This window comes from Marmota monax, unplaced genomic scaffold (assembly GCF_021218885.2).
Source record: "Marmota monax isolate L192 unplaced genomic scaffold, Marmota_monax_Labrador192_F-V1.1 WCK01_AAM20220418_F8-fsc00041, whole genome shotgun sequence".
In the NCBI taxonomy this organism is placed as follows: Eukaryota; Metazoa; Chordata; class Mammalia; order Rodentia; family Sciuridae; genus Marmota; species Marmota monax.
In genome coordinates this window covers 15,570,978-15,597,281 of record NW_026695238.1, presented here as the reverse complement: position 1 = coordinate 15,597,281, position 26,304 = coordinate 15,570,978, and the positions used below count along the sequence as shown (strand labels likewise).

General features: G+C 39.1%; 1 protein-coding gene and 2 pseudogenes across 1 annotated transcript in view; all 3 read right to left on the bottom strand.

Annotated features, from left to right (window-relative positions):
• The window catches only part of LOC124089677 (UDP-glucuronosyltransferase 1A7), a 69,510-nt gene extending 63,852 nt beyond the window's left edge, over window positions 1–5,658 (bottom strand). The window contains exon 1 of the mRNA XM_058577551.1: window positions 5,022–5,658. Coding sequence (XP_058433534.1) covers window positions 5,022–5,657 — 636 coding nt within the window. The 5' untranslated portion in view covers window position 5,658. The remainder of the gene's footprint in view (window positions 1–5,021) is intronic.
• A 4,898-nt stretch (window positions 5,659–10,556) lies between these two features.
• Window positions 10,557–11,827, bottom strand: LOC124089676 (UDP-glucuronosyltransferase 1A8-like; annotated as a pseudogene).
• Window positions 11,828–24,846: 13,019 nt separating this feature from the next.
• Window positions 24,847–25,914, bottom strand: LOC124089750 (UDP-glucuronosyltransferase 1A8-like; annotated as a pseudogene).
• Between the last annotated feature and the right edge of the window lie 390 nt (window positions 25,915–26,304).

The window sequence follows — 26,304 nt, the reverse complement described above, 5'->3', positions numbered from 1 at the left end:
ATGAATAGCTATATTTAAAACTGGATTTTGGGAATAGAGCCAGAATATGAGAGAAATCAGGGAAGCACAAACGTATTTTGTGGTGTAACTGTATCCCAGCCCCAGTTCAACAGAGCTAAAAATGCCCTGAAAGTAAAGAGAAGGACCCCAGTCATCAATTCTAATGAAACTCACCAATAAATGCAAAAGACTAGAAGTGATTACTTTTTCCCATTGAAACTACTTTTAGTTCTCCTGAATGATGATCTATGAGCTCTCAAGTGTTCTATCACACCACTGCAATTCCTCTGAAGAGACTCTTGGATTTGGGGTTATAAGATGCCATCGTTAAAATTCCCTACGTGGCACTTGAACAAGGCACACAAACCCATGTCCTTGACACACACACAAACATGTATACAATCACACATTCAATCACCAATGCTTGGGCACCAGCCAAGCCAGACAGCAGGAGGAAGCTGCCCTGCGCCAAGCCAGACTGGAGGAGGAACCTGGCCCCGCCCCCTGTGCTAGTCCAGAGGAAGCCCATCAACCCTTAAAACCCATCAAAGGGGGTGTGGCTACCAGCAAGGTTCTGCGGCTGATCCAGGTACCCGGTTTCCAACTCCCCCACCCTTAGCTGCCATAACTCAAAATATTTCCCACAAGCTTTTGGGGGTTGTAGCTATCAACGCAAAACAACAACTGTACAGGCACCTGGTTTCCACCTCAGAGACTAGATTAGGGAAGATACAGATGGAAGCTCATGTCCTTTCACACTGGCTATACCCACCACCCTGAATACAGAGGCTCAAGCTAGGAATAGACAACGCCACCTACTGGAAGCAAGGAAAACAGTGTTCTGAGAGACTTTTTTTTTCTCTTTCTTTCTCTCTTTTCTTCTCTCTCTTCCACAACTTCAACATATGTGAAACCAAGAACTGTGCATGAACAACCGAATTACCAAAGTAATATAATATAGAGGAACTGCATATACCCCACCTTCCCCCCATTTTTTTCTTTATTTCTATCTTACTTTCCTTTTCCTTCTCTATTATTTCTCTTTTCTTCCTTGTTTTTTTTCTTTTTCTTCATTCGTATTCTCTCTATCCAACTTTCAATCTCCTAACATTTGCTATCTAAACATAGGGTAACTATCTAAATACAGATAGGAGGTTGAGTCTATACATTCTTCCATAAATTACCAGTCTATTGGTTAGAGTTCTCCAAAGGTGCTAAGTTAGTTTAACCTCATATCCTCACTCCTTTCCCTCTAAGTATAACATCCTTCATCTGAAATTGTTTTCTATATGCCACCAGATATGGTATGCCTTTTATGAAACTAATGAATGTATTCTTAAGTAATAATTAAAACCAATATCTATAGACTTAGAACCTAACTATAAATGTATTAATAATGAAAACTTGTGCTTAGATAATGTACTGTTGATATTGGGAACTGTTAACATTGTCTTTCTCCGCAAAAGAGGGATGTTGGAGCTATACAAGAACAATACAAATATATAAGGGGAAAAACATTAACACAACAGTTTCACCAATGCTTCCTTTTCACTAGACAGATGCAGTTCAGACTATGACACCTCTCCTCCAGCAATACAAACACTGAATGCTTTCCTGAGAGACACCTACTCCTCTGAAATAAGGATGCAGAAACACACACATTTCATAGATCTTTGGATGAAAATTTACACTTGTACATGTGCTGTCCCCAGGATCTTAATCAAAGAGCCCTCTGAAAATTTTGCTTTATGTTTATATTCATAAATTATACATAAATACATAATCTTCCAATATGTGAAAACTCATGCACACACACATCTTCTATGCACATATAAAACCAAATATTTTATTTACTCTTTAAAACTATAAGTGTATTATATAAACCAAGCATATTAAAAAATCTGTGAAGTTCCATATGTTCCATATGTTATAGACATTTCTATTTGATGGTGATATAAAATCCTATGCAGCTCTGGATCTCTAAGCCACTCTTGTGACACCATGAGCCATGTCAATCTCAGTGTTCATTCAGGAAATCTAGGGTGGAGGGCAGGGCATGCATAGGGCCTGGGTGCTGCTTGGCACCATACTGATCTAGGACAAAGGGGAGAGAGCTTTTAAATGGATCCGCTTTTTATGGTCCTTCCACATGCATCTCCTTGCGTGGTCTTAGCAAGAACAGGAAACCATGCCTGGCTTTGACTCACCTACAACTGTTGCCTCCCAGTGTTTTCAAGGAGCATTATATTGTGTTTCTACCAGCTGGTCAAACAGACTCTTAAAAAATACCCTGCCAAATGCACAAAGCTGTGTATGGTTTTCACACCCCTAACACTGTAGTCTCCCAGCCTTTAGAATGAGAAATCTTTCACTATCCCACCAGTTGGCTAAAAGGATACTTTTACTAAATACCTGTGAATATATAAGAGAATGGAACTGTTACAAACTCTACTGAACATGCAACAGATGAAACACCCACAGTCCATCCCTAATAAAATCACACACTGAGATAACACAGCCTGCTCCACTATAATCTAGTTACAGTACTTTTGTATTCATCAAGACCTTTTCAGTTGCAAAGAATTGAATCCTACTTTAAACTGCCTAAATCACAGTGTTTTTCAGGTATTGGGTCCAATAAATATACATGGTATTACACAGATAATAAATATTGGAACTGAAAAAGAAAAATAGGAATAAGCTGGACATAAAGTTGCAAAACTTGTTCTTTAAACTTCAGAAAATGAAAATTGCCTTTGCTCAAAAAATGTCTAAACAATTGTAAGAAAAAAGATGTTATGTAAATGAAGCACCTGATAGATATTTTAAAAGCCATATGCACAAGTAAAAAGAAATACATACTCTTGGGTGAAAAAAGAAAAAATAAACTTTTCAATCTTTCTCACATGAGTAAAAATAAGTAATGTAATATTCACTGAAACGTCATAATTACTTTTAAATTTCTGACCTCAACAAAATAACTTTAAATTTTATGAAAAAGAACACATTATGAGGATCACATGATAAATTAGAAATATGAATAGGGACTATAGGCCTTGTCCTCCCAAGTATTCAAATCTTCTTAATCAAAACACATTCTGCAGCATAAACAGAAAAATAAGGCAGTGGAATAAAGCAGTTCTGAGCACAGACCAGCACATAGAAAATTACAATAATATGTATATAGTGTAATTAAAGTGACAGATAATGGAATTAGTATTAAACTGAGTTCTGATAGTAGACTATTATTTGAGAAAATAAAAAATGCTCTTAACACTGGAGGAACAAGAAGCAACAAAATATAATCTGCAAATAATGTGTCCATGAGTCAGGTTTGGAAAAACCTAAAAGGTTGAAGTAGAGAAAATTATACGGAAGAGTTAACCAATTGGAAAAATATTCATAGCACATATAGAGGAGCTGTGCTATGTTCCTAATAACACAGGGCCTCATTCGTGCCACATAAATAGACACACACACACACACACACACACACACACACAGAGTTCAGTGCAATGAATGAAGAACAGAATTAGGACCAAAAGAAGTTGGGACACAGGACTATCCTTGGAGAAAACTAATACAATTAGATGTTTCCAAAGTGTACTTAAAGGTCTTTTTGCAAAAAGAAAACAGCAACACTGGAAGAGTTGAAAAAAATAAAATGATGTGCAAAAATGTTTCTACATCTCAGGAAAGGAAAGACACAAACAAATTGGGATCCTGAACTCTTAAAGAAAACCTTTACCAGTTTGACTCGTGAAATCAAAAATCCTACATGCCAAACATAAAGAACAGCTCCAAAACATTTATTCATACCACATACTAAAAAGCTGGATTAATATCCAAATAGAGAATTAAAGAAACTAGTTCTAAAAAGACAGATAGCCATATTAAAAATGGCTAACAAATGTGAATAGTAAAATCCCATGAAATGCAAATGCCCACATATTATGGAAACAGAAAGCAAAAACCAAAGCTTGATTTTTCATTCATAAAATTAACAAAACTTAAAATTTATAACATCTGGAGCTGGAGAAGGTATTAAAAGCTACAGCTCCCATACACTGCTGATCATAGAGGAGGGGTTGCTCAAGACTCTGAAGGTTAGTTAAGCATAACATGAGCATAGCAACTAACCAACAGCTCTACTCCTAAGACGCTCCTAGGAAACAAAGAAAACAGCAAAAGTAGGGAAACACAAGAGTGGAAAGAGAATACTTCAGAATGGTTACTGCAGTCTTGTTCAAAGAGGCAAAAAGCAGAAAAAACCTTTAAATATCTATCACCATTGGTGGGTTCAAAAGAAAAAGGTCCTTAAAGCTTTCAATGCAATTACTAAATGAAGAAGTTAACTTCCTAAGTACTGAATGGTGAACATGACTACAACACATTGCCAAGTGAAAATGCAAGGTAAAGAACTCATGTACAAAAAAAAAAATAAATTAAAAAAAGAACTCATGTACACTTCACTATTAGATATTATTGAATAAAATAGGTATAAAGTTTGCATAAGATAAATGCATACATATTCAATAACTTCAATAAAAAGAAAACATGCATACAAAACTGCTAAGAATACTTGCCTGTAGGATTGGCAAAAAATTAATAATAAAATGGTTCACATCCTAATATGTTTCTCGGGGTTTTTCTGAAGCAGTAATAGAAAGAGAGCATAAAAATGACATGAATGGGGCCTGGGGATACAGCTCAGTTGGTAGAGTGCTTGCTGAACATACACAAGGCACTGAGTTCAATCCCCAGCAACACCAAACACAAACAAGCAAACAGATAAAAAAAGAAATGATATGAATTCCATCACTGATATGCACATAAATATCAATGAGGCCAGCTTTATAGCATTTGCTAACTCACACTTAATGAATAGGCACCAAACAATTGTTAACCCAGGAAGAAATGCCAGATACAATGGATATTAAAGGAATCACAGCTCAGTAAGAGATCTTTCTTAACTCCCAAAGCTAGGTTTTCCACAGTGTGCTAAAGGAGACACAACATACCTTGGGTAGTGGCTTCCTCTGGTGGCAGTTGATTCCACCAATGAAGATCATGTTGGGCATCACAGGTCTGGGATAGTCCAAAACAAAGTCAGTTCGTAACAACCAAATAGATATTTGGCTGAAGAGATCACCTATTGTGACAGGTGTTGGGAGAATTTCACAGGCAACTTCCAAGGCAGTTTGGAAAAAATAAGAGCAAAATAAATGCTCTTCCAAGTAGATTAGATGGTTCCTTATTCTCTCCATGAAACTCAAAGCATATGAGGACATCGAGAAAACTCTGGGAACATAAGACAGAGGACTGGGACACTGTGCACCATCATCAAGGTGATGGCAAAACACTCCCCTGGTAAAGACCACGGATGGAAGTGAAAAGTATTTGGCAACAACTAGGCCACACACATCAAAAGGATCCAAAAACACTGCATCAAAAGAGATCTCCTTTAAGTATTCCACTAGCTTCTTGTCATTAAACAAACTCCTACACCGTGAAAAAGTGATGTCAAAAAATGCTTTGGATGAACCCATTGCTAGACCATACATACTTTGTTCTGGAGTTTTCCATTGAGTGTCAGCAAAAATCTTGAATTCTCTGTTCAAGTCCTCCACAGTGTAAGAAGTTGAATAAGTCTTCATCGTAAAATTCAGTGACTGTCCCAGTTGCCAACTCACCTCTGGCATGACAGCAACCACCTCATTCCCTCTGTGGACGAGTTTCTCCACAACTGACCGCATGGTAAACCAGTGGCTGCCATCCATGGGCACCACCAGCAGCTTGCCTGCCTGGGCAGAGCCAGATGCCAGCAGCAGACACACACACAGAGGAAGGGCGGCAGGCAAAAGACCAGGAGCCATGGGATATCTGAGCCCCCAACAATCCAGCTGCTTGGACACAAAGCTCAAGGGATACAGAAGGCAGAAGAAGTCCAGGTACAGTTCATGTGGGTGTGCTCATCAATTAGTGAAAATGTATTATGCCCGCTGTCAATCATTTACTCAGAGGAGACTTGATTAATGAATAACATCTGTTGACCTATCCGGCTTACGTGTTCTCCAGGTTTATGATCTTTGCCTCCTAGGAGCATCATGCCCTGTACCACAATGTGAATTTAATAACAGAATTACTTGGCAATGGATTGGGACTTTGTCATCTGGAAGGATTAAAAGGCAAACCACAATAAACATTACATTTTAGAATTTGTTCAAAATACAACCCAGACTTTATCTTCAGAGCACCAGAGACTCTTTGCTCAGAATGAAATGGGAGATCCAGCTTCAAAGGAACTCCTGGAAGGGCCTCAGTCCTGACCTGCTCCCGGCCAGTGAATGGTGGTTCATCACTGAATGTGTCATGGACACACACTGCTGCTGTCTCTTCTAGTTTCAACAGGAGTCATGCTTCATTCCCAAACCCTCTGAGGCCTCTGAAATGCCACAACAGGATTGAGAGCCCGCTACATTTGACCCTATGTGGCCACCATCTCTAGTAACTCGCTTTCTCTTGACTCCTCCAGAGCAGCAGGTCATCACCTAGTCAATGCTTGCCTCAGCATTATGGAGAATGCCTCTGACTTTCCATATGATTTCATGTCCCAACCAGAGATTTAGAGATCTGTTGTGGATCCATGACCCATGAGCCCTCCCTGAGGGATGTAAGTGCTTCTCTCCCACACTCTAGTGAGCATTCTTTGTGGACACAAAGTCTCCATGTTCTCACCCTCCTTCCACAGGACCCACACTATGTCCATCCAGAGAAAAGTACACAGCAACAGTTTTTTCTACGGGACTCAACTGCATTAGGCAGTTTTACATACCTTCACAGGTGAGCACAGTGGCATTTCTCCAATAATACCACAGGGAGAGTCAAGAGAGTGATTCCGCAGCCAAACTAGGGTCATCACCCTTGTTAGGAACACACAGTGGTTCCTTCAAGACCTGAATGTTACCAGATACTGGCTGTATCACTGCTTTGGCAACTGTCATGTTAACATCATTGTCTTTAGAGAATCAGAAGGAGGAGAGTGACAACAGCAATACGTGTGATCTGGAGTCTCAGAATTCACCTCCACACAGAAAGCTCAGTGAGCAATCATCCTCAGACCAGGACACCTTTTGACACTCCAACACTTGGGCATAAGCCTGAGGCCACCCAACCAGTCTGCAGAACTGAGTCACACTTGGCTTGGAAGGGGAGGAAGTAGGTCTCACTCTGACAACGCCAACCTTCCTCCTTCCCCAGACATCCACACCACCACACAGGATGCTTTCCCTGGAACATGGCTCCACAGAAGGAGAGGAGACATGCGGCCATCATCCAGCCACCCTAGCATTCCATGATCCCTCCAGGACCCCACTCCACTATCACCTCAAAGGCAACCCTGGTGGAAATGGCAGTGAGGAGGCGGGGATCATGGTGACCAGCGTGTGCACCTTGCTGGACCTTCAGTGTTGCTGTCAGCTAAGATGCTTCAACACAGATACAGGCGAACCTCAGACCAGCAGAGCTGGTTGCCATAAAAAGCCCAATGGGAAGTTCAACCTAGCTTCAGTCCTAGATGGTTTCTTTCCTGCCCAGCTCAATGCCCACAACATTCGCCTCACCAACACAGGGAAGGTCCCACTTTCTGGATTCCAAATTGTCAAAGGGATTACAATGCCTTCAATTAGAAAGTCAAACAGTATCCCTAATCAGCAAAAAATCAGGGCCAATGACAGTCCTCTCCTAGAGACATTCCCATGTCTGTGCATTTAAGACAAATGTGGAGTTAGGCCTGCTACACCTCCAATTCATCCAGCCACAAGGTACCCAAGGCTCCACTCTGAAACACAAGCATTCCTGAATTGTGCATGAGCATAGCCTCAGGCCATACCTTTCCTAAGAAAGAACTCTGAATAACCTCAGAACCCAGCCTGCACCCTCTGCACAACAGCAGACCCCAAAGACTAGAATGGCCACCCAGGTTATATATCATATAATCATCCTCACCAGAACCCACTACAATTCTCAGCCAGGAGGCCCACTTCATAGCACAGTCAGGATAATTGCTTCAAGAGAGAGTGGAACTTAGCAACTACCACCCCTGGTGTCAGAACAAAGGCATGTGGCTCACATGACTGAAGAGTGATCAACAGGCCTGCCCTCCTATTGTGGTAACTAGCTCATCCTCTAGAGTCACAGTGTAGGGAGCCAGATTAACATGACCACAGCCATTTTCATTCATACCCTGGCCTGATGAATAAACCTAGCCAGTCCCTGCATAGTTACACTGCATACCACAGAAAAACAAAACCACTGTGGTGACACTGGTGTGGGTCATGGAAGACCATAACATTGCCAGTGCCAGGAGCGTGCCTGGCATCTTTCATTCTAGATCAATAAAACCTAATGCATTCTTGCTTGGGTGAAGGCCACCTTGGTTTTGACTACTATATAAGTCCACTCCCTGGGAATGAAGTTGCAGGGATCTACTGGTCATTGCTTCCCTTGACCAAGAATTTGTCCAAAATTCCCACTATTCCTCAAAGCTTCAATTCTTATTTTCTATGAAACTTGTTGGTCTCTTGACATCTTCTGCTTATGGCTGAGAGGGAGAGGAAACAGGAACTGGGGAATTAAATGAACAAATTATGTTTTGAGCATGCGTGACTATGTAACAAGAAAGCCCACTGTTCTATATAGTTATAACATTTTAAAAAGTCACCTCAAAAATAAATTCAAAGTAGGCAGATTCTAATTTAAGCCAATCCAATGAAACAATTTTGTGCTACCAGATACATATTCTTCCAGATGATTGGACAATGCTGATTAGTGAAAGTAATTAAATATTAACACCTAATTGTATCTCAAAACAAAAAACCTCTGAATGAGTAAAAAGGATATATCTTCCTGAAAAGCAAGAAAAAAAAAGTGCCGAAATTCTCAAATTAATGAAAACATTTAATGTAGCCTTAACACAAATAGTTTGTTTTTATTTTTTGGACCTCTCCAAAACAATTTAACCTTTTATGAAGCAGCATACATAAGAACAATCACCTAGGAAATTTAGAAACACAGATAGTGAGCCACACATATTTGAGCTTACCACAGAGCAACTTACTGAGAACACAGTAGTGCCGAATAAGCAGATAAGTCAGTGGGAAAAAAACTGAGAGTGCCGATACAAATGCAAAAAGCATAGAAAATAAAAACATATATATATGCAGTTCAGTGCAATGGATGAAGAATGGAATTAGGATCAAAAGGAGTTGGGACATCAGACTATCAGTTGAGAAAACTAATAAAATTAGATTTTTGCACTGTGTATTTAAAGGCCTCTTTGCAGAAAGGAAAAAAAATAGCAACACTGGAAGAGCTGAGAAAATAAAACATGATGTGAAAAAATGGTTCTACATTTCAGGTCAGGAAAGACATAAACGAGTTGGGATCCAGAACTCTTAAAAAAAACTTTTACAATTTAACTTCCCAAAATTGAAAATCCTCCATGGCAAAAGATGAACAGCTCCTGAAAATTTATTCATAGCACATATTTTAAAGTGGGATTAATATCCAAATAGAAGATTTAAAAAACTAGTTGTAAAATGACAGATAGCCACATTAAAAATGACCAACAAATGTGAACAAGAAATTATGAAGAAATGCAAATGCTCAATGCAAATCTCTGTGGAAAGAGGAAGCAAAAACCAAAGCAGTTACACTCAATGTTATGCCCAGAAATTTGACAAAACTTAAAAGTTAAATATCTGGAGCTGGAGAGGGCATGTAAAAGCAACAGCTCTCATACACTGCTGATCAAAGAGGGGAGTTCCTTAGGACTCAAAAGTTATTTAAACATAACATGAGATAGCATCTAACCAGCAGCTCTACTCCTAGGATGTTCTTAGGATACAAGGAAAACAGCAAGAATAGGGAAACACAAGAGCTGGCAGAAAATATTCTAAGAAGAGTTGAAAAAATAAAACATGATGTGGAAGAAAAAATAAAGGAATGTGTTTTACACATTTACAATGTGGTTTATAGTCTTGTTCAAAGATGTGGAAAAAGTTTAAATATCTATCACTATTGGTTGATTCAAAAGAAAAACAGTTTAAAGCTTTCAATGCAATTACTAAATGAACACATTATAAGTATTAGATTGTGGGCATGACTACAATACATTCCAAGTGAAATACAAGGTAAAGAACTCAAGTACACTTTATTATTAGATATTACTTATTTATATTTTAAAACCTTTATTTTTATTTATCCATTTTATGCTTAGGATTGAACACAGCACCTCACACTTGCTAGGCGAGCACTCTACTTAGGATCTAACACAGCATCTTGCACATGCTAGGAGAGCACTCTACTGCTGAGCCACAACCGCAGCTCCATTATTAGATATTACTTAATAAAATATGTGTAAGGTTTGCTTTACATACATGAATACATATAAAATAATTTCAAAAAAAGAAAAGTATGCATACAAAACTGCTCAGAACACTTTCCTATACAATTGGCAAAAAGGAATATCTTGCAGGTGTTTCTTGGGGTTTTTCTGTGGAAGATTTAGAGATTAAGCTGAGAAATGACACAAATCCCATCACTGATATGCACATAAATATCAATGAGGACAGCTTTGTAGAATTTGCTAACCCACACTTAATGAATAGGCACCAAACAATTGTTAACCCAGGAAGAAATGCCAGATACAATGGATATTAAAGGAATCACAGCTCAGTAAGGGTTCTTTCTTAACGCCCAAAGCCAGGTTTTCCACAGTGTGCTAAAGGAGACACAACATACCTTGGGTAGTGGCTTCCTCTGGTGGCAGTTGATTCCACCAATGAAGATCATGTTGGGCATCACAGGTCTGGGATACTCCAAAACAAAGTCAGTTCGTAACAACCAAATAGATATTTGGCTGAAGAGATCACCTATTGTGACAGGTGTTGGGAGAATTTCAGAAGCAACTTCCAGAGCAGTTTGGAAAAAATAAGGACAAAATAAATACTCTTCCAAGTAGTTCAGGTGGTTTCTTATTCTCTCCATGAAACTCAAAGCATCTGAGGACATCAAGAAAACTCTGGGAACATAAGACAGAGGACTGGGACACTGTGCACCATCTTCAAGGTGATGGCAAAACACCACCCTGGTGAAGACCACAGATGGAAGTGAAAAGTATTTGGCAACAACTAGGCCACACACATCAAAAGGATCCAAAAACACTGCATCAAAAGAGGTCTCCTTTAAGTATTCCACTAGCTTCTTGTCATTAAACAAACTCCTACACCGTGAAAAAGTGATGTCAAAAAATGCTTTGGATGAACCCATTGCTGCACTATACATACTTTGTTCTGGAGTTTTCCATTGAGTGTCAACAAAAAAGTTGAATCCTCGGTCCAAGTCCTCCAGAGTGTAAGAAGTTGAATAAGTCTTCACCGTAAAATTCAGTGACTGTCCCAGTTGCCAACTCACCTCTGGCATGACAGCAACCACCTCATTCCCTCTGTGGACGAGTTTCTCCACAACTGACCGCATGGTAAACCAGTGGCTGCCATCCATGGGCACCACCAGCAGCTTGCCTGCCTGGGCAGAGCCAGATGCCAGCAGTAGACACACACACAGAGGAAGGGCGGCAGGCAGAAGACCAGGAGCCATGGGATAGCTGAGCCCCCAGCAATCCAGCTGCTTGGACAAAAAGCTCAAGGGATACAGTAAGCAGAAGAAGTCCAGGAACTTAGATACCAGAACAATTCATGTGGGTGTGCTCATCAATTTGTGAAAATGTATTATGCCCGCTGTCAATCATTTACTCAGAGGAGCCTTGATTAATGAATAATATCTGCTGACCTACGTGACAGGTTTAGAATAGCTTATAATCTTTGCCTCCTAGAAACATATGCCCTGTATCACAATGTGACTTTAATAACAGAATTACTTGGCAATGGATTGGGACTTTGTCATCTGGAAGGATTAAAAGGCAAACCACAATAAACATTACATTTTAGAATTTGTTCAAAATACAACCCAGACTTTATCTTCAGAGCACCAGAGACTCTTTGCTCAGAATGAAATGGGAGATCCAGCTTCAAAGGAACTCCTGGAAGGGCCTCAGTCCTGACCTGCTCCCGGCCAGTGAATGGTGGTTCATCACTGAATGTGTCATGGACACACACTGCTGCTGTCTCTCCAACTTTCAACAGGAGTCATGCTCCATTCCCAAACCCTCTGAGACCTCTGAAATGCCACAACAGGATTGAGAGCCCGCTACATTTGACCCTATGTGGCCACCATCTCTAGTAACTTGCTTTCTCTTGACTCCTCCAGAGCAACAGGTCATCACCTAGTCAATGCTTGCCTCAGCATTATGGAGAATGCCTCTGACTTCCCGTATGATTTCATGTCCCAATCAGAGATTTAAAGATCTGTTGTGGATCCATGACCCATGAGCCCTCCCTGAGGGATGTAAGTGCTTCTCTCCCACACTCTAGTGAGCATTCTTTGTGGACACAAAGTCTCCATGTTCTCACCCTCCTTCCACAGGACCCACACTATGTCCAGCCAGAGAAAAGTACACAGCAACAGTTTGTTCCACTGGACTCAACTGCATTAGGCAGTTTTACATACTTTCACAGGTGAGCACAGTGGCACTTCTCCAGTAATACCACAGGGAGAGTCAAGAGAGCGATTCCACAGACAAACTAGGGGCATCACCCTTGTTAGGAACACACAGTGGTTCCTTCAAGACCTGAATGTTACCAGATACTGGCTGTATCACTGCTTTGGCAACTGTCATGTTACATCATTGTCTTTAGAAAATCGGAAGGAGGAGAGTGACAACAATACGTGTGATCTGGAGTCTCAGAATCCACCTCCACACAGAAAGCTCAGTGAACAATCATCCTCAGACCAGGACACCTTTTGACACTCCAACACTTGGGCATAAGCCTGAGACCACCCAACCAGTCTGCAGAACTGAGTCACACTTGGCTTGGAAGGGGATGAAGAAGGTCTCACTCTGACAATGCCAACCCTCCTCCTTCCCCAGACATCCACACCACCACACAGGATGCTTTCCCTGGAACATGGCTCCACAGAAGGAAAGGAGATATGCGGCCATCATCCAGCCACCCTAGCATTCCATGATCCCTCCAGGACCCCACTCCACTATCACCTCAAAGGCAACCCTGGTGGAAATGGCAGTGAGGAGGCGGGGATCATGGTGACCAGCGTGTGCACCTTGCTGGACCTTCAGTGTTGCTGTCAGCTAAGATGCTTCAACACAGATACAGGCGAACCTCAGACCAGCAGAGCTGGTTGCCATAAAAAGCCCAATGGGAAGTTCAACCTAGCTTCAGTCCTAGATGGTTTCTTTCCTGCCCAGCTCAATGCCCACAACATTCGCCTCACCAACACAGGGAAGGTCCCACTTTCTGGATTCCAAATTGTCAAAGGGATTACAATGCCTTCAATTAGAAAGTCAAACAGTATCCCTAATCAGCAAAAAATCAGGGCCAATGACAGAGAGATTCCCATCTCTGTGCATTTAAGACAAATGTGGAGTTAGGCCTGCTACACCTCCAATACATCCAGCCACAAGGTACCCAAGGCTCTGAAAAAGAAGAAGTCCTGAATTTACCATGAACATAGCCTCAGGCCATACCTTTTCTAAGAAAGGACTCTGAATAACCTCAGAACCCAGCCTGTACCCTCTGCCCAACAGCAGACCCCAAAGACTAGAATGGCCCACCCAGGTTATCATACAATCATCCTCACCAGAAGCCACTGCAGTACTCAGCCAGGAGCCCCACTTGGTAGCACAATCCAGATAATTGCTTGAGAGAGAGTGGAGATCAGCAGCTACCACTCCTGGTGTCAGAACAAAGGCATGTGGCTCACATGACTGAAGAGTGATCAACAGGCCTGCCCTCCTATTGTGGTAACTAGCTCATCCTCTAGAGTCACAGCATAGAGAGCCAGAATAACATGACCACAGCCATCTTCATTCATAACCTGGCCTGATGAATAAACCTAGCCAGTCCCTGCACAGTTACACTGCATACCACAGAAAAACAAAACCACTATGGTGTCACTGGAGTGGGTCATGCAAGACCATAACATTGCCAGTGCCAGGAACGTGCCTGGCATCTTTCATTCTAGTTCAATAAAACCTAATGCATTCTTGCTTGAGTGAAGGCCACCTTGGTTTTGACTACTATATAAGTCCACTCCCTGGGAATGAAGTTGTAGGGATTTACTGGTCTACTGCTTCCCTTGACCAAGAATCTGTCCACAATTCCCATTATTCCCCAAATCTTCAATTCTGATTTTCTATGAAACTTGTTGGTCTCTTGACGTCTTCTGCTTATGGCTGATATTTCTTTATGTTGGATAATCCTCGAATACCCAGGATAGACTAATAGGTAAATGAAGAACTATGCCTGTGTGAGAACCCTATTGAAGTTCAGAACAGAAAGTTAGCTGTACCCTGAAATGCACACATAGCAAAGTTAAACCAAAAAAATATTTTTTTGAATAAGTGAATCATGAACACTCCCAAGAAAACTAATAGAGTTCAAATTATTGATATTATAGAAATGAAGATCTACAAAATATCTGAAAAAATCAAAATGATTTTTAGAGATGTCAGTGAACTACAAGTTATACGGCTGAAATTTTCATGCAATTTGAAAACACATTAAAATAGCAAAAAGTTGCAAAAGAAAGAAAGTAAATGAAAGAGAACCAGCTAGAATTCCTCAATAGGAATGACACCAAGACTAAAGTAAAAATGCAAAAGGGAGCTTCAGTAGCAAAATTGTTCCAGAAGAAGAATAAGTGATCTGGAAAACCGAACATTGAAATGATCTAATGAGGGGACAAAAAGAAAAGAAGAATGAAGAAATCTTACTGGTCTTGGGACACCATGGAAATCCTATAGATCTTAGGACATCATAAAAATCTTTTTGTTATACTACTTGCTGAAGGAGAAAAAAAGATTACTGGTCATAAAGGATTGATAAAGAAATATTGGCTGGGGGCTAGGTTTGTGGCTCAGAGGTAGAGCACTTGCCTAGCACCACATAAAAATAAATAAATAAAGGTATTGTGTCTAACTACAACTAAGAAAAAAATATTTTAAAAAAGGAACATTGGCTGGAATCTGCTCCAGTTTGAGGACAGATTATCCACGCAGGTACAGGAAGCACTGAATTATCTAATAAAATTGAAATACAAGGGGAGAATATCAACACACTGAATGATAAAAGTATCTGAAATCAAGACAAGGGCTGGGGATGGAGTTCTGTGGTAGAGGGCATGCCTACCAAGCATGAGGTCCTGTACTTAATCTGCAGTACCCCCCACACACACACACACCCACTCAAATCCCACCAAAGAACATATTCTGATAGCAAAATAAATAGAAAACACATCACATACAAAGGATGACCACTAGGCCATTCAGCAGATTTCCCAGCAGAAATGTTGCATACTAGGAGAGAATAGGATCATGTATTCAAAAAATTGAAATAAAACAATACCAACCAAGAATACTTTATTCAACAAAGCTGCCCCTCAGAAATGAGGAACAAGTAACAAATTGACCATACAAACAAAAGTTTTTAGGGTGTTTATCACCACTAGACTTGCCTTTCAGGAACTGCTAATGGGAGTTCTCAGACTATAACCAAGAGCTGATAATTAATAGTGTGGCAAATACAAAAGCACAAAACACAACACAGTGCAAGTAAAATAGAGCCATATTATCCTGACATACAGTTAATAAAGGCAAGATAGCAAAAATAAATTGTCAAGGCATGCATATAACAAAATGATGCAGATTATAGCATCTAAAACACAAAAAGGCAGACTTGTGGCATCAAAGGAAAGTAAATTTGATATCTGTTTGGTATGGATTTTATAAGTATAAGATATTCCAAGCAAAGTTCATGGTAAGAACAAGGCAAAAATCTTTAGTAGAAGCCCAAAACAGAAACAGAGAGGATTCAAAGCATACCACTCCATTCCAACCATCAAACCACAAAGTCAGACAAATGACAGAGGAAGAAACAAATAATCTATAAAACAACCAGAAAAAAAATCTTACAAGAGGGGCTGGGGTTGTGGCTGAGTGGTAGAGTGCTTGCCTGACACGTGTGAGGCACTAGGTTTGATTCTCAGAACAACATATAAATAAATGAATAAAATAAAGGTCCATCAACATCTTAAAAAAACCTTACAAAATGGCATTTGTACATCTTTACTTATCAATAAATACCTTGAACGTAAATGAATTAAATTCTCCAATAAAAACACTAAGTGACTGAATGGTTTTCTTTGGCTGGGGGCTGGGTTTGTGGCTCAGCTATAGAGCGCTTGCCTAGCACCACATAAAAATAAATGAATAAATAAATAAATAAACATATAAATAAAGATATTGTGTCTAACTACAACTAAAAAAATTTTAAAAAAGGAACATTGGCTGGAATCTGCTCCAGTTTGATTATCTACACAGGTACAGGAAAGACCTAACAATATGCTTTATATAGGAGAATCGCCTCACTTTTAAGAACACACAGTGGCTGAAAGTAAGAGGATGCAAAAAGAATTCTACACAATGAAAACTAAGCAAAATCAGGGGTAGCTTTATGTCTATCCCACAAAATTGAATTTAAGTGGATAATTGCAGAGGCTGAAGATGGCAGAATAGAGACACCAGCATTAATTTGCTCCTATAAGGATAGAAACAAAGCAACAGGTATATAATTGTAGAGTTAAATGGCTGTGGGAGAGCACTGGACATAAACTATTCCAACTTCTAGGATTTCTATTTCCTTTAATGAAATTATGTATCCATAATGAATTGGAATTTTTCCTGCTGTTTCTTCACAATAGATATATTGAGACAAACTGCTGTGAAGTGTGTGATTCCACGAGGAATGTATGTATCTTCTTACCTTTGTACAGAACATATTATCAGACAAGATGCTAGGGTCATATATCCCAAATCCTCTTCTATGTTGCCCAATGGTAACTACCTCCTCCTAGCTGCTCCTGTCTCACCACCATTCCCCACCACCAACAAAGCCAGTCAATCTAGTGGGGGAAGGTGCCTGCCTACCCCACCACTGCAGATCCTAACCTGTCATCCTACACCTGGGCTCCAGCACAATCCCAGTAGTTTCTATCCTTCCATCCCAACCCTAAGAACTGAAATATGAACTGGACAGTTATTCCTTCAGGGTAATCCCTGAGGTTCCACTGTGCAGTTTATCAGGCAGACCAGTATAGCTTTGGAAAAGATGTACAAGATTCCCTTTACTACCTCCTTCCTGGGAGAAAAAAACTCAAAGTTCATTTGTCAGATCTGTTTCCTTTCCTACTTCTTCAAGCATTGATTAAATATATAAGTTCCTCTCTCTACTAGTAACTGGGCTTTATCTTCCTGGCCAAGATTATGCTCATATTTTAAAATTTTTTTAGTTGTTGATGGACCTTTTTAAAATTTATTTATATGTGGTGCTGAGAATCAAACGCAGTGCCTCGCACATGCTAGGTAAGTGCTCTACCACTGAGCTACAACCCCAACCCTAGGCTCATATTTTTTTTTAATTTTCAATTAATCCTTTCATCATGAAGAAAAGGAGAACCTAGAATTATGCCCACAGGCATTTTCTGTTCTTGTTGTTGTTAAGTAAAGCATCACAGATTCTGCTCAGCCCCACTCAGGAGATAGAATTTGATCCTGATGCTCAATGAAGTGTTCTATTATCTCCAGAGACTAGAAACAGGTCAACCCTCTCACTCCGTAAAATCTAATCCCACACAAATCATGGGAACCCTACTGCTCCCTTTCCTGACACTGAGGGTCTCAGAGGGTAGATTTGAGCTTTGGAAAATCAACTGGTTAAAAGACAGGCCATTGGCAATGATTTCTACCAACACTGTCTGCAGGTTTCTTTGGATTCTTCATGGAAGTGCTCCAATCTGCTGGTCCAAGATTTTGACATGAAGCAAGTGCCTTTCTTCCTCTCCAAACAACTTTTTGCAACCAAGTCATTTGGCACAGCCCTTTTCTCAAACCATGTTTACAATCATCCAGCAAACAGGGTATCAGCACCACGCAGGTACTTATTGCCATATAAAGCCAAGTGGGGGTCTGGCCCTCATGGAGTTAGAGCACTAGAACCGGTAAAGACATTCTGCAGAGAGGTGTGAAAGAATTTATTGGTTTTCATTGTGATAAGTAGTATGAAAATGTGCACAAGGCACCATGAGAATCTGCCACTAGAATGTATAGCCCTCTCTGGGGATTGTGGAAAGTTTCCAAAAGACATAGTGTTGGAACCAGAGTCAAAATAATAAGTGAATTTAGGTCAGCTGTGAATGGGGAAAGGGAACTCAGAGAGTGAGCAGCAGGTATGGCAGCTGCAAAGCAGAGTGGAATATGGTGATCTGAGAGACCAGAAGGAGGCAGTGTAGCTGGAGCATAAGGAGGGGCACTGATGAGCTAGAGAAGCAGGCACTAGAGTGAGGATCACATAGGACACCAACCCAGGAGAAAGTGAAAAGTCACAGCATTTTTAAAATTTAACTCATTTTTTAAGGTGATCAGGCACACATTATTCAAAGAGAACATGGTGATAGGTCAGGGACCACTGCAATAGGGTCCTACAGTGGGGAGTGGGGAGAGATCTCAACTCCCACTTTTTAAAAGGATAGATGCCATGAAACATTTTTTTAAATTTTTTATTGGGGCATTATAATTATACATAATACTAGGATTACTTTGCCACTTTCTAGCAAGCACATAACAGAATTTATCAATCTCATTCTCCAGTACCTTCCTTTTCCCTCCCACTCCTCCATCTCCTTGGTCCACTTGCTCTACTCTACTGATCTTCCTTCCATTATTATTATTATTCTCTCATATGTGGAAGCTAGAAAGAAAAACTTAAAAGGAATTCTCTTAAAAAGTGGATGTCAAGAAAATAGAAGGTCCCCCATAGAGTAGCAGAAGGGGATCAAGAGGGAAGGAGAGGGGGCAGAGAAGTACTAAAGAATAAAATCTTCCAAATTATGCTTTGTCCATGTATAAGCATACCACAATGAATTTCAATTATATATATATTTATAATGTATAAACATGCCACAATTAATTCCAATTATATATGTATAATTATAATGCTGTGATATATTAAAAGAGAAGAAATGAGGTAATGTGAAAAAATTGTTTGCATCCTAATTCAAACAAATGAACTGTTACAAGGCACTATTTCCTCTTTTTTCTTAAAATGGAGTAAAATACACTTGGCAAAACATTCATTGTCTTTACAGTTTCAAAGTGAAGAATTCTGTGGCATTCAGAACAGTCATAATCTGTGCAACCACCACTCTCTAGTTTTGGATTTTCGTCACCCAAAGGAAATCCTTGCCCATGAAGTGGTAACTCCCCATTCCCTGCCCCCTCAGTCTCTGCTGTCTCTCTGGACTTGCCTATTCTGGGTATTTCATAAATAGAATAATACATGTGTGGCCTTTGGTGTTTGTAAGACTCATACTTTGTAGCATGTATCCGTACTTCATTTCTATTTGCAGGTGAATGCTGTTCTCTTGTTTGAATGTATCATGTTTTTAATCTGTTCATCCTCTGAGATGTTTGTGGGTTGTTTTGCCTTTTCACCACCAAGAATAGCACTTCCATGAACATTCATGTACAAGTATGTATTTCAGTACTTGCTTTTAATTTGGGGGCATATACTTGGGAGTGGACTTCCTGGGTCTTAGGGTATTTCCATGTTTCACCTTCTAGGGAACCACAAACTACTTCTGTTACAGAAAATTATGGCAATGGAAAAGACAAGCAGCACTTGGAGATACAGAAGAGTCAGGTTTATTCAGCACTGGTATGGACTCAGTGGAGTCTTCTCCAAAAGCTGAGTGCAGCCTTTTGTTCTCTGTACCTTTTATATACTACAGACTTCTGCGTTTCAATACTTTTTCATGCAAGTAGCCTTGATCCCGCCCTCTTTCTCCAGGTAGCTCTGGTTCCTCTCGCAGCTGCCTAGCAAGCATGATTACAAAGCAGAAAGGAGCAGGTCCCAGCTATCAACAGAAATGAAACAGGAGTTGCCACTTCACTTCCACAGTGGCTGTATTACATGCCTGCCAGCAATGCATGAGGGTTCTCATTTCTCCACATCCTCAACACTTATTTTACTCTTTTTTTTTTTTTTTTTTAGTGTTCTCACCCTTGTGGGTAAATGATACCTTACGGCTTCTACTTACATTTCACTAATTACTAATGTTCTTGAGCAACTTTTCTTATTATTTAGTTCTATAACATATTTGGATAAATGCTGGCCCTTTACCCATTTTTTAAATTGGGTCATTTCAGCTCTCTGGTTTAGATACTAAAACTTATCAGATACTTGATTTGTAAGTACTTTCTTTCCTTCGGTGAGCTACCTTTTCACTGTCCTGTGTGTGGCACTTAATGCGCTATAGTTTTTATTTTGACTGAAGTGGAAATTATGTTTTGATGTTTTTCCTTGCACTTTTTGTGACATGCCTGAGAAAACATCATCAAGGTCATGAGGATGTAACACTAATGTTCTCTTCTAAGAGTAAAGTTTTACCTTTCCTGTTGAAGGCTTAGATTCATTTTAAGCTAATTTTTTAATATGGAGTGAAGTAAGGACCCAATTTCATTCCTTTTCATGTTCATACTCAGTGATTCTGACAACATCTGTTGAAGAGACTACTCTTTCCCAATTCAGAGGTCTTGGCACTCTTGTTAAAAAAAATTAGTCAAATATGTGTGGATTTACTTCTGGATTCTCAGTAGTATCCATTCATCAATGTCAAGCAGACAATTTTGGGGTCCTTGAGGCAATTTGGTTATACAATGGAATATAGATAATATTTGAGAATTATTGATTTTGCTAAATGTAATAAGGATATTGTGGTTATGTAGGTTATGTTTTTTTCCATTTAAGAAATAATTTAGTATTTTATAAATTTTCTTTACAAGAAAGACAGCAAAAAAAAATTTTAGAGAGAGGAAAGTAAACAGATGAACTGGTTGATATAGCACAGTATTAAAAATTATTTTATCTAAAGTTGGATATGTAGATGTTCATGACACTTATAGCTCCTTTGTGTATGTTTAAAAAGTTTACCAAATGTTAAAAAAAATAATCTTGGTAAGAGGCCCTGGGCTAACACACAAATAGCTAGATTTGAAATTGGATTTTGGCATGGAACTAAAATATGGAAGAAATGGGATGAGCACTCTCTTACTACTGTGTAACTGCATCCAAGCCCCAATTTTCCAGAGCTAGAACTACCCTGAATTACATAGACTGAAACTGATTTCCTCCCAATGGGACTGCATTGCACTGGAACTCACCAATAATTCCAAAAGACTGGGAGTAATTGCTTTTTCCCCATTAAAACAATTTTAACATTCTCCCAAATGATGATCTGTACCTTGTTAAAGAAGTCAATGAAATCCTTGGTTATAATTCCTCTGGATAGACTCATGGAATTTTGTTACAGGACACCATTATTAAAATGCCCTATGTAGGACCTTAGACACACAAACACGTGTCTTTGAAGCACATGCACACATACATAAACAATAACACACACTGAGTGTTCTTCTCAACAAATAGATGCAACTCAGACTATGACTCCTGTTCTCCAGCAACCCAAACACTGATTTACAAGAGAAAGCCTGCCTGCCTGAATCAAAGATGAAGAAATACAGATGGTTCATTGTTCTTTAGATGAAAATCAATATCTATAGTTGTGCTACATCCAGGCTCTGAGTCATAAGGCCCTATGAGATCTTAATTTCTCTTTGAGAATCATACTTACTTTATATTTATAAATGTATACAGTCTCCCAATGTATAAAAGTTTGCATCCACACATATCCTTTAATACATTAGAAAACCAAATGTTTTATTTTTTAATATGAGTGCGATATATAAAACCAAACATATTTGAAACTCTATATGGTTCAGTGTTTTATAAACACTGGCATTTCTAAACAATGGTGATATAAAATCATATACAAATTCTGTCTTCCTAAAACCCTATAGGTGATACCATGAGCCATCCTGACTTCACTGTGGGTTCAGGAAGGTGCAGGGCCCCACCCCAGGGTAGAGGGCAGGAGCACAGGCAGTGCCTCCTGGTGACTGGCACAGTGCTGATAGAGGGTAAAAGAGATAAAAGCCTGTTGAATGACTCAGCTTATTAAAATCCTGTAACTTGTATCTCCTTGCAGATACCTGTAGAGAAAACAGGACTGTGTTACAAAGTTCAGGCCAGAAGCTAGAACCATGGATAAAAATGCATAGTTCATCCTTAATAATATGCTGAGATAATATATGAAGTGTTCCACCAGAAATTATCACAATACATTTTCCAAGAAGAATAGTTTTGTATTTGTCAAGATTTTTTCAATTGCAGTTGACTGAATACCAATTTAATGTGCCTGGAGAAATACACTCATGAGTTTCAATAAAGCAAAATAGTTGGTGAAAATACTAGCAGAGGGAATGACTTGCAGATGCTATTACATACCAAATCAATCTCACAAACTAAGAAAAACATAGGAATGTAACTAGATATTAAATGAATGCACAAAAGCTATCCATTACCAATAACCACCAGTTCAAAAAAAACTGCTCTGTGCAGAAATAATAAAATGCCTAGAAATATATTTTAAGAGGGAGATAAAATGATTATACAAATAAAATGAAACTTTTTGCTCATGGACATTTAAAATATCAATAGAGTAATGCAAAGGAACCAGGGTAGGAAGGTAGAGAAGGAAAGGAACTGAACTGGGGAGTGAAACTGACCAAATTATGTTATGAGCAAGAGTGATTATGTAACAATAAAGCCACAATTATATACAGTTTTAATACACCAGTAAAACTTCACCTCAAAAATAAATTCAATGTGGGCCAAATCAATGAAACATATGTATAAACAGATATATATTCTTCCAGATGTTTGAACCATGCTATTATTAAAAATAATGTAAACACCTAATTGTGTATCAAAAAACACTCTGAATGAGTAAAAAGGAATACATCTTCCTGAAAAGCAAGAAAAAAGAAAAAAAGTGCCAATCTTTCTCAAATTTATGAAAAGATTTAATATTAACACAAATGGTTTGTTTTTTTTATTTTTTGGACCTTGACAAAAACAATTTAAAATTTTATGAAGCAGCATTCATAATGACAATCCCCAGGAAAATTTAGAAATACAGATAGTGAGACACACATATTTAAGTTTACCACAGAGCAACTTAGAACACAGTAGTGACACATAAGTAGATAATTCAGTGGGGAAAAAACTGAGAGTGCCAACACAGATGCAAAGACCATAGAAAGTTAAAAATAAATATATATGCAGCTCAGTGCAATGGATGAAGAATGGAATTAGGATCACAAGAAGTTGAGACATCAGACTATCCTTTGAGAAACAAATAAAATTAGATGTTTGCACTGTGTAGTTAAAGGTCTAGTTGCAAAAAGAAAAAAGTTAGCAACACTGGAGGAGTTGAAAAAAATAAAATGATGTGAAAAAAATTTTCTACATCTCAGGTCAGGAAAGACACAAACAAGTTGGGATCCAGAACGCTTGAAGAAAACCTTTACAATTTAACTCCTCAAAATCGAAAATCAAAAGATGAAGAACAGCTCCAGAAAATTTATTTACTGCACATATTTAAAAGCTGTGTTAATAATACCCAAATAGAGGATTAAAGAAACTAGTTATAAAAAGACAGATAACCATATTGAAAATGACTTAACACATGTGAATATGAGTCTGGCCAGTGACGCACGCCTGTAATCCCAGTGGCTCAGGCTGCTGAGGCAGAGATTTCGAGTTCAAAGCCAGACTCTACAAAAGCAAGGCACTAAGCAACTCAGTGAGACCCAGTCTCTAAATAAAATACAAAATAGGTATGGGGACGTGTCTCAGTGGTAGAGTGGCCCTGAGTTTAATCCCCAGTGTGCATCCCCCCCCACAGCAAAAAAAAAGATTGTGAGTATGAAATTCACAAGAAAAGAAATTCAAATGCCTAACATATCTATGGAAACAGAAAGCAAAAACTGAAGCATTTACACTCAACAGTCTGTCCAAAAATTGACAAAAGTCACAACAGCTGGAGCTGCAGTGGGTATATAAGAGAGTTCTCATATACTACTGATCAAAGAGGGGGGTTGCTTAAGACTCTGAAGGTTATTTAAACATAACATGAGCACAGCACCTAACCAGCAGCTCTACTCCTAGGATGCCCCTAGGATACAAAGAAAACAGCAAGAATATGGAACATATGAGTGGGCATAAAACATTCTAGAATGGTTACTATAGTCTTGTTCAAAGAGGCAAAAAGCAGGAAAAAATTAAAATATCTACCACTATTGGTTTATTCAAAAGAAAAAGGTATTTAAAGCTTTCAATGCAATTAACTAAATGAAAATGTTACCTTTATAAGTATTGGACAGTGAACATGTCTACAATACATTACCAAGTGAAACCAGCAAGTACACTTTATTATTAGATAATATTTAATAAAGTAGGTGTAAAGTTTGCATTACATATATGAATACATATACAATAATTTCAACAAAAGAAAAACATGCATACAAAACTGCTCAGAACACTTTCCTATAGTATTGGCAAAAAAAATCATTAATATACTAATGTTATTCTCAGAGGTTTTCTGAAGCAGTAATAGAAATGAAACTTAGAAATGACATGCACATAAATATCAATGAGGCCAGCTTTATACAATTTGCTAACCCACACTTAATGAATAGGCACCAAAACAATTGTTAACCCAGAAAGAAATGCCAGATATAATGGATGTTAATAAAGAATCACAACTCAGTAAGGGTTCTTTCTTAATGCCCAAAGCCAGGTTTTCCGCAGTGTGCTAAAAGAGACACAACATACCTTGGGTAGTGGCTTCCTCTGGTGGCAGTTGATTCCACCAATGAAGATCATGTTGGGCATCACAGGTCTGGGATAGTCCAAAACAAAGTCAGTTCTTAACAACCAAATAGATATTTGGCTGAAGAGATCACCTATTGTGACAGGTGTTGGGAGAATTTCAGAGGCGACTTCCAAGGCAGTTTGGAAAAAATAAGGGCAAAATAAATGCTCTTCCAAGTAGTTCAGGTGGTTCCTTACTCTCTCCATGAAACTCAAAGCATCTGAGGACATCGAGAAAAATCTGGGAACATAAGACAGAGGACTGGGGCACTGTGTACCATCTTCAAGAAAACTGCAAAACACCACCCTGGTGAAGACCACGGATGGAAGTGAAAAGTATTTGGCAACAACTAAGCCACACACATCAAAAGGATCCAAAAACACTGCATCAAAAGAGATCTCCTTTAAGTATTCCACTAGCTTCTTGTCATTAAACAAACTCCTACACCGTGAAAAAGTGATGTCAAAAAATGCTTTGGATGAACCCATTGCTACACTATACATACTTTGTTCTGGAGTTTTCCATTGAGTGTCAACAAAAAAGTTGAATCCTCGGTCCAAGTCCTCCAGAGTGTAAGAAGTTGAATAAGTCTTCACCGTAAAATTCAGTGACTGTCCCAGTTGCCAACTCACCTCTGGCATGACAGCAACCACCTCATTCCCTCTGTGGACGAGTTTCTCCACAACTGACCGCATGGTAAACCAGTGGCTGCCATCCATGGGCACCACCAGCAGCTTGCCTGCCTGGGCAGAGCCAGATGCCAGCAGTAGACACACACACAGAGGAAGGGCGGCAGGCAGAAGACCAGGAGCCATGGGATAGCTGAGCCCCCAGCAATCCAGCTGCTTGGACACAAAGCTCAAGGGATACAGTAGGCAGAAGAAGTACAGGCACAAAACATACAACAAGAACAGGCATGTATTCATAAACTCACTTTAAAAATATTATACCTAGTGCCAACAATTTAAGCAGAAGAACAATGATTTATTAGTCACATTTTCTGAATTACCCTTTTGTTTTCTTTCCAAATAAGAATAGCTTATCATATTTTCACAGGAGAAAAATCATGTACTCTAAAGCAACATAAGTGTAGAACAGAATTTAAAGCTGTGATTTTGGACTTTGTAACTCAGCAAAACTATAAAGGAAAGTAAATTTGAATAAAGAATGCTTTTTTGGTTTTTTTTCCAGAAGCAAAATTTGGACATCATCTTTAGACTACAAAAGGCTCTTTGCTTAGAAATTGGCCACCCAGTTTCCAAGCAAATAGTGGAATTG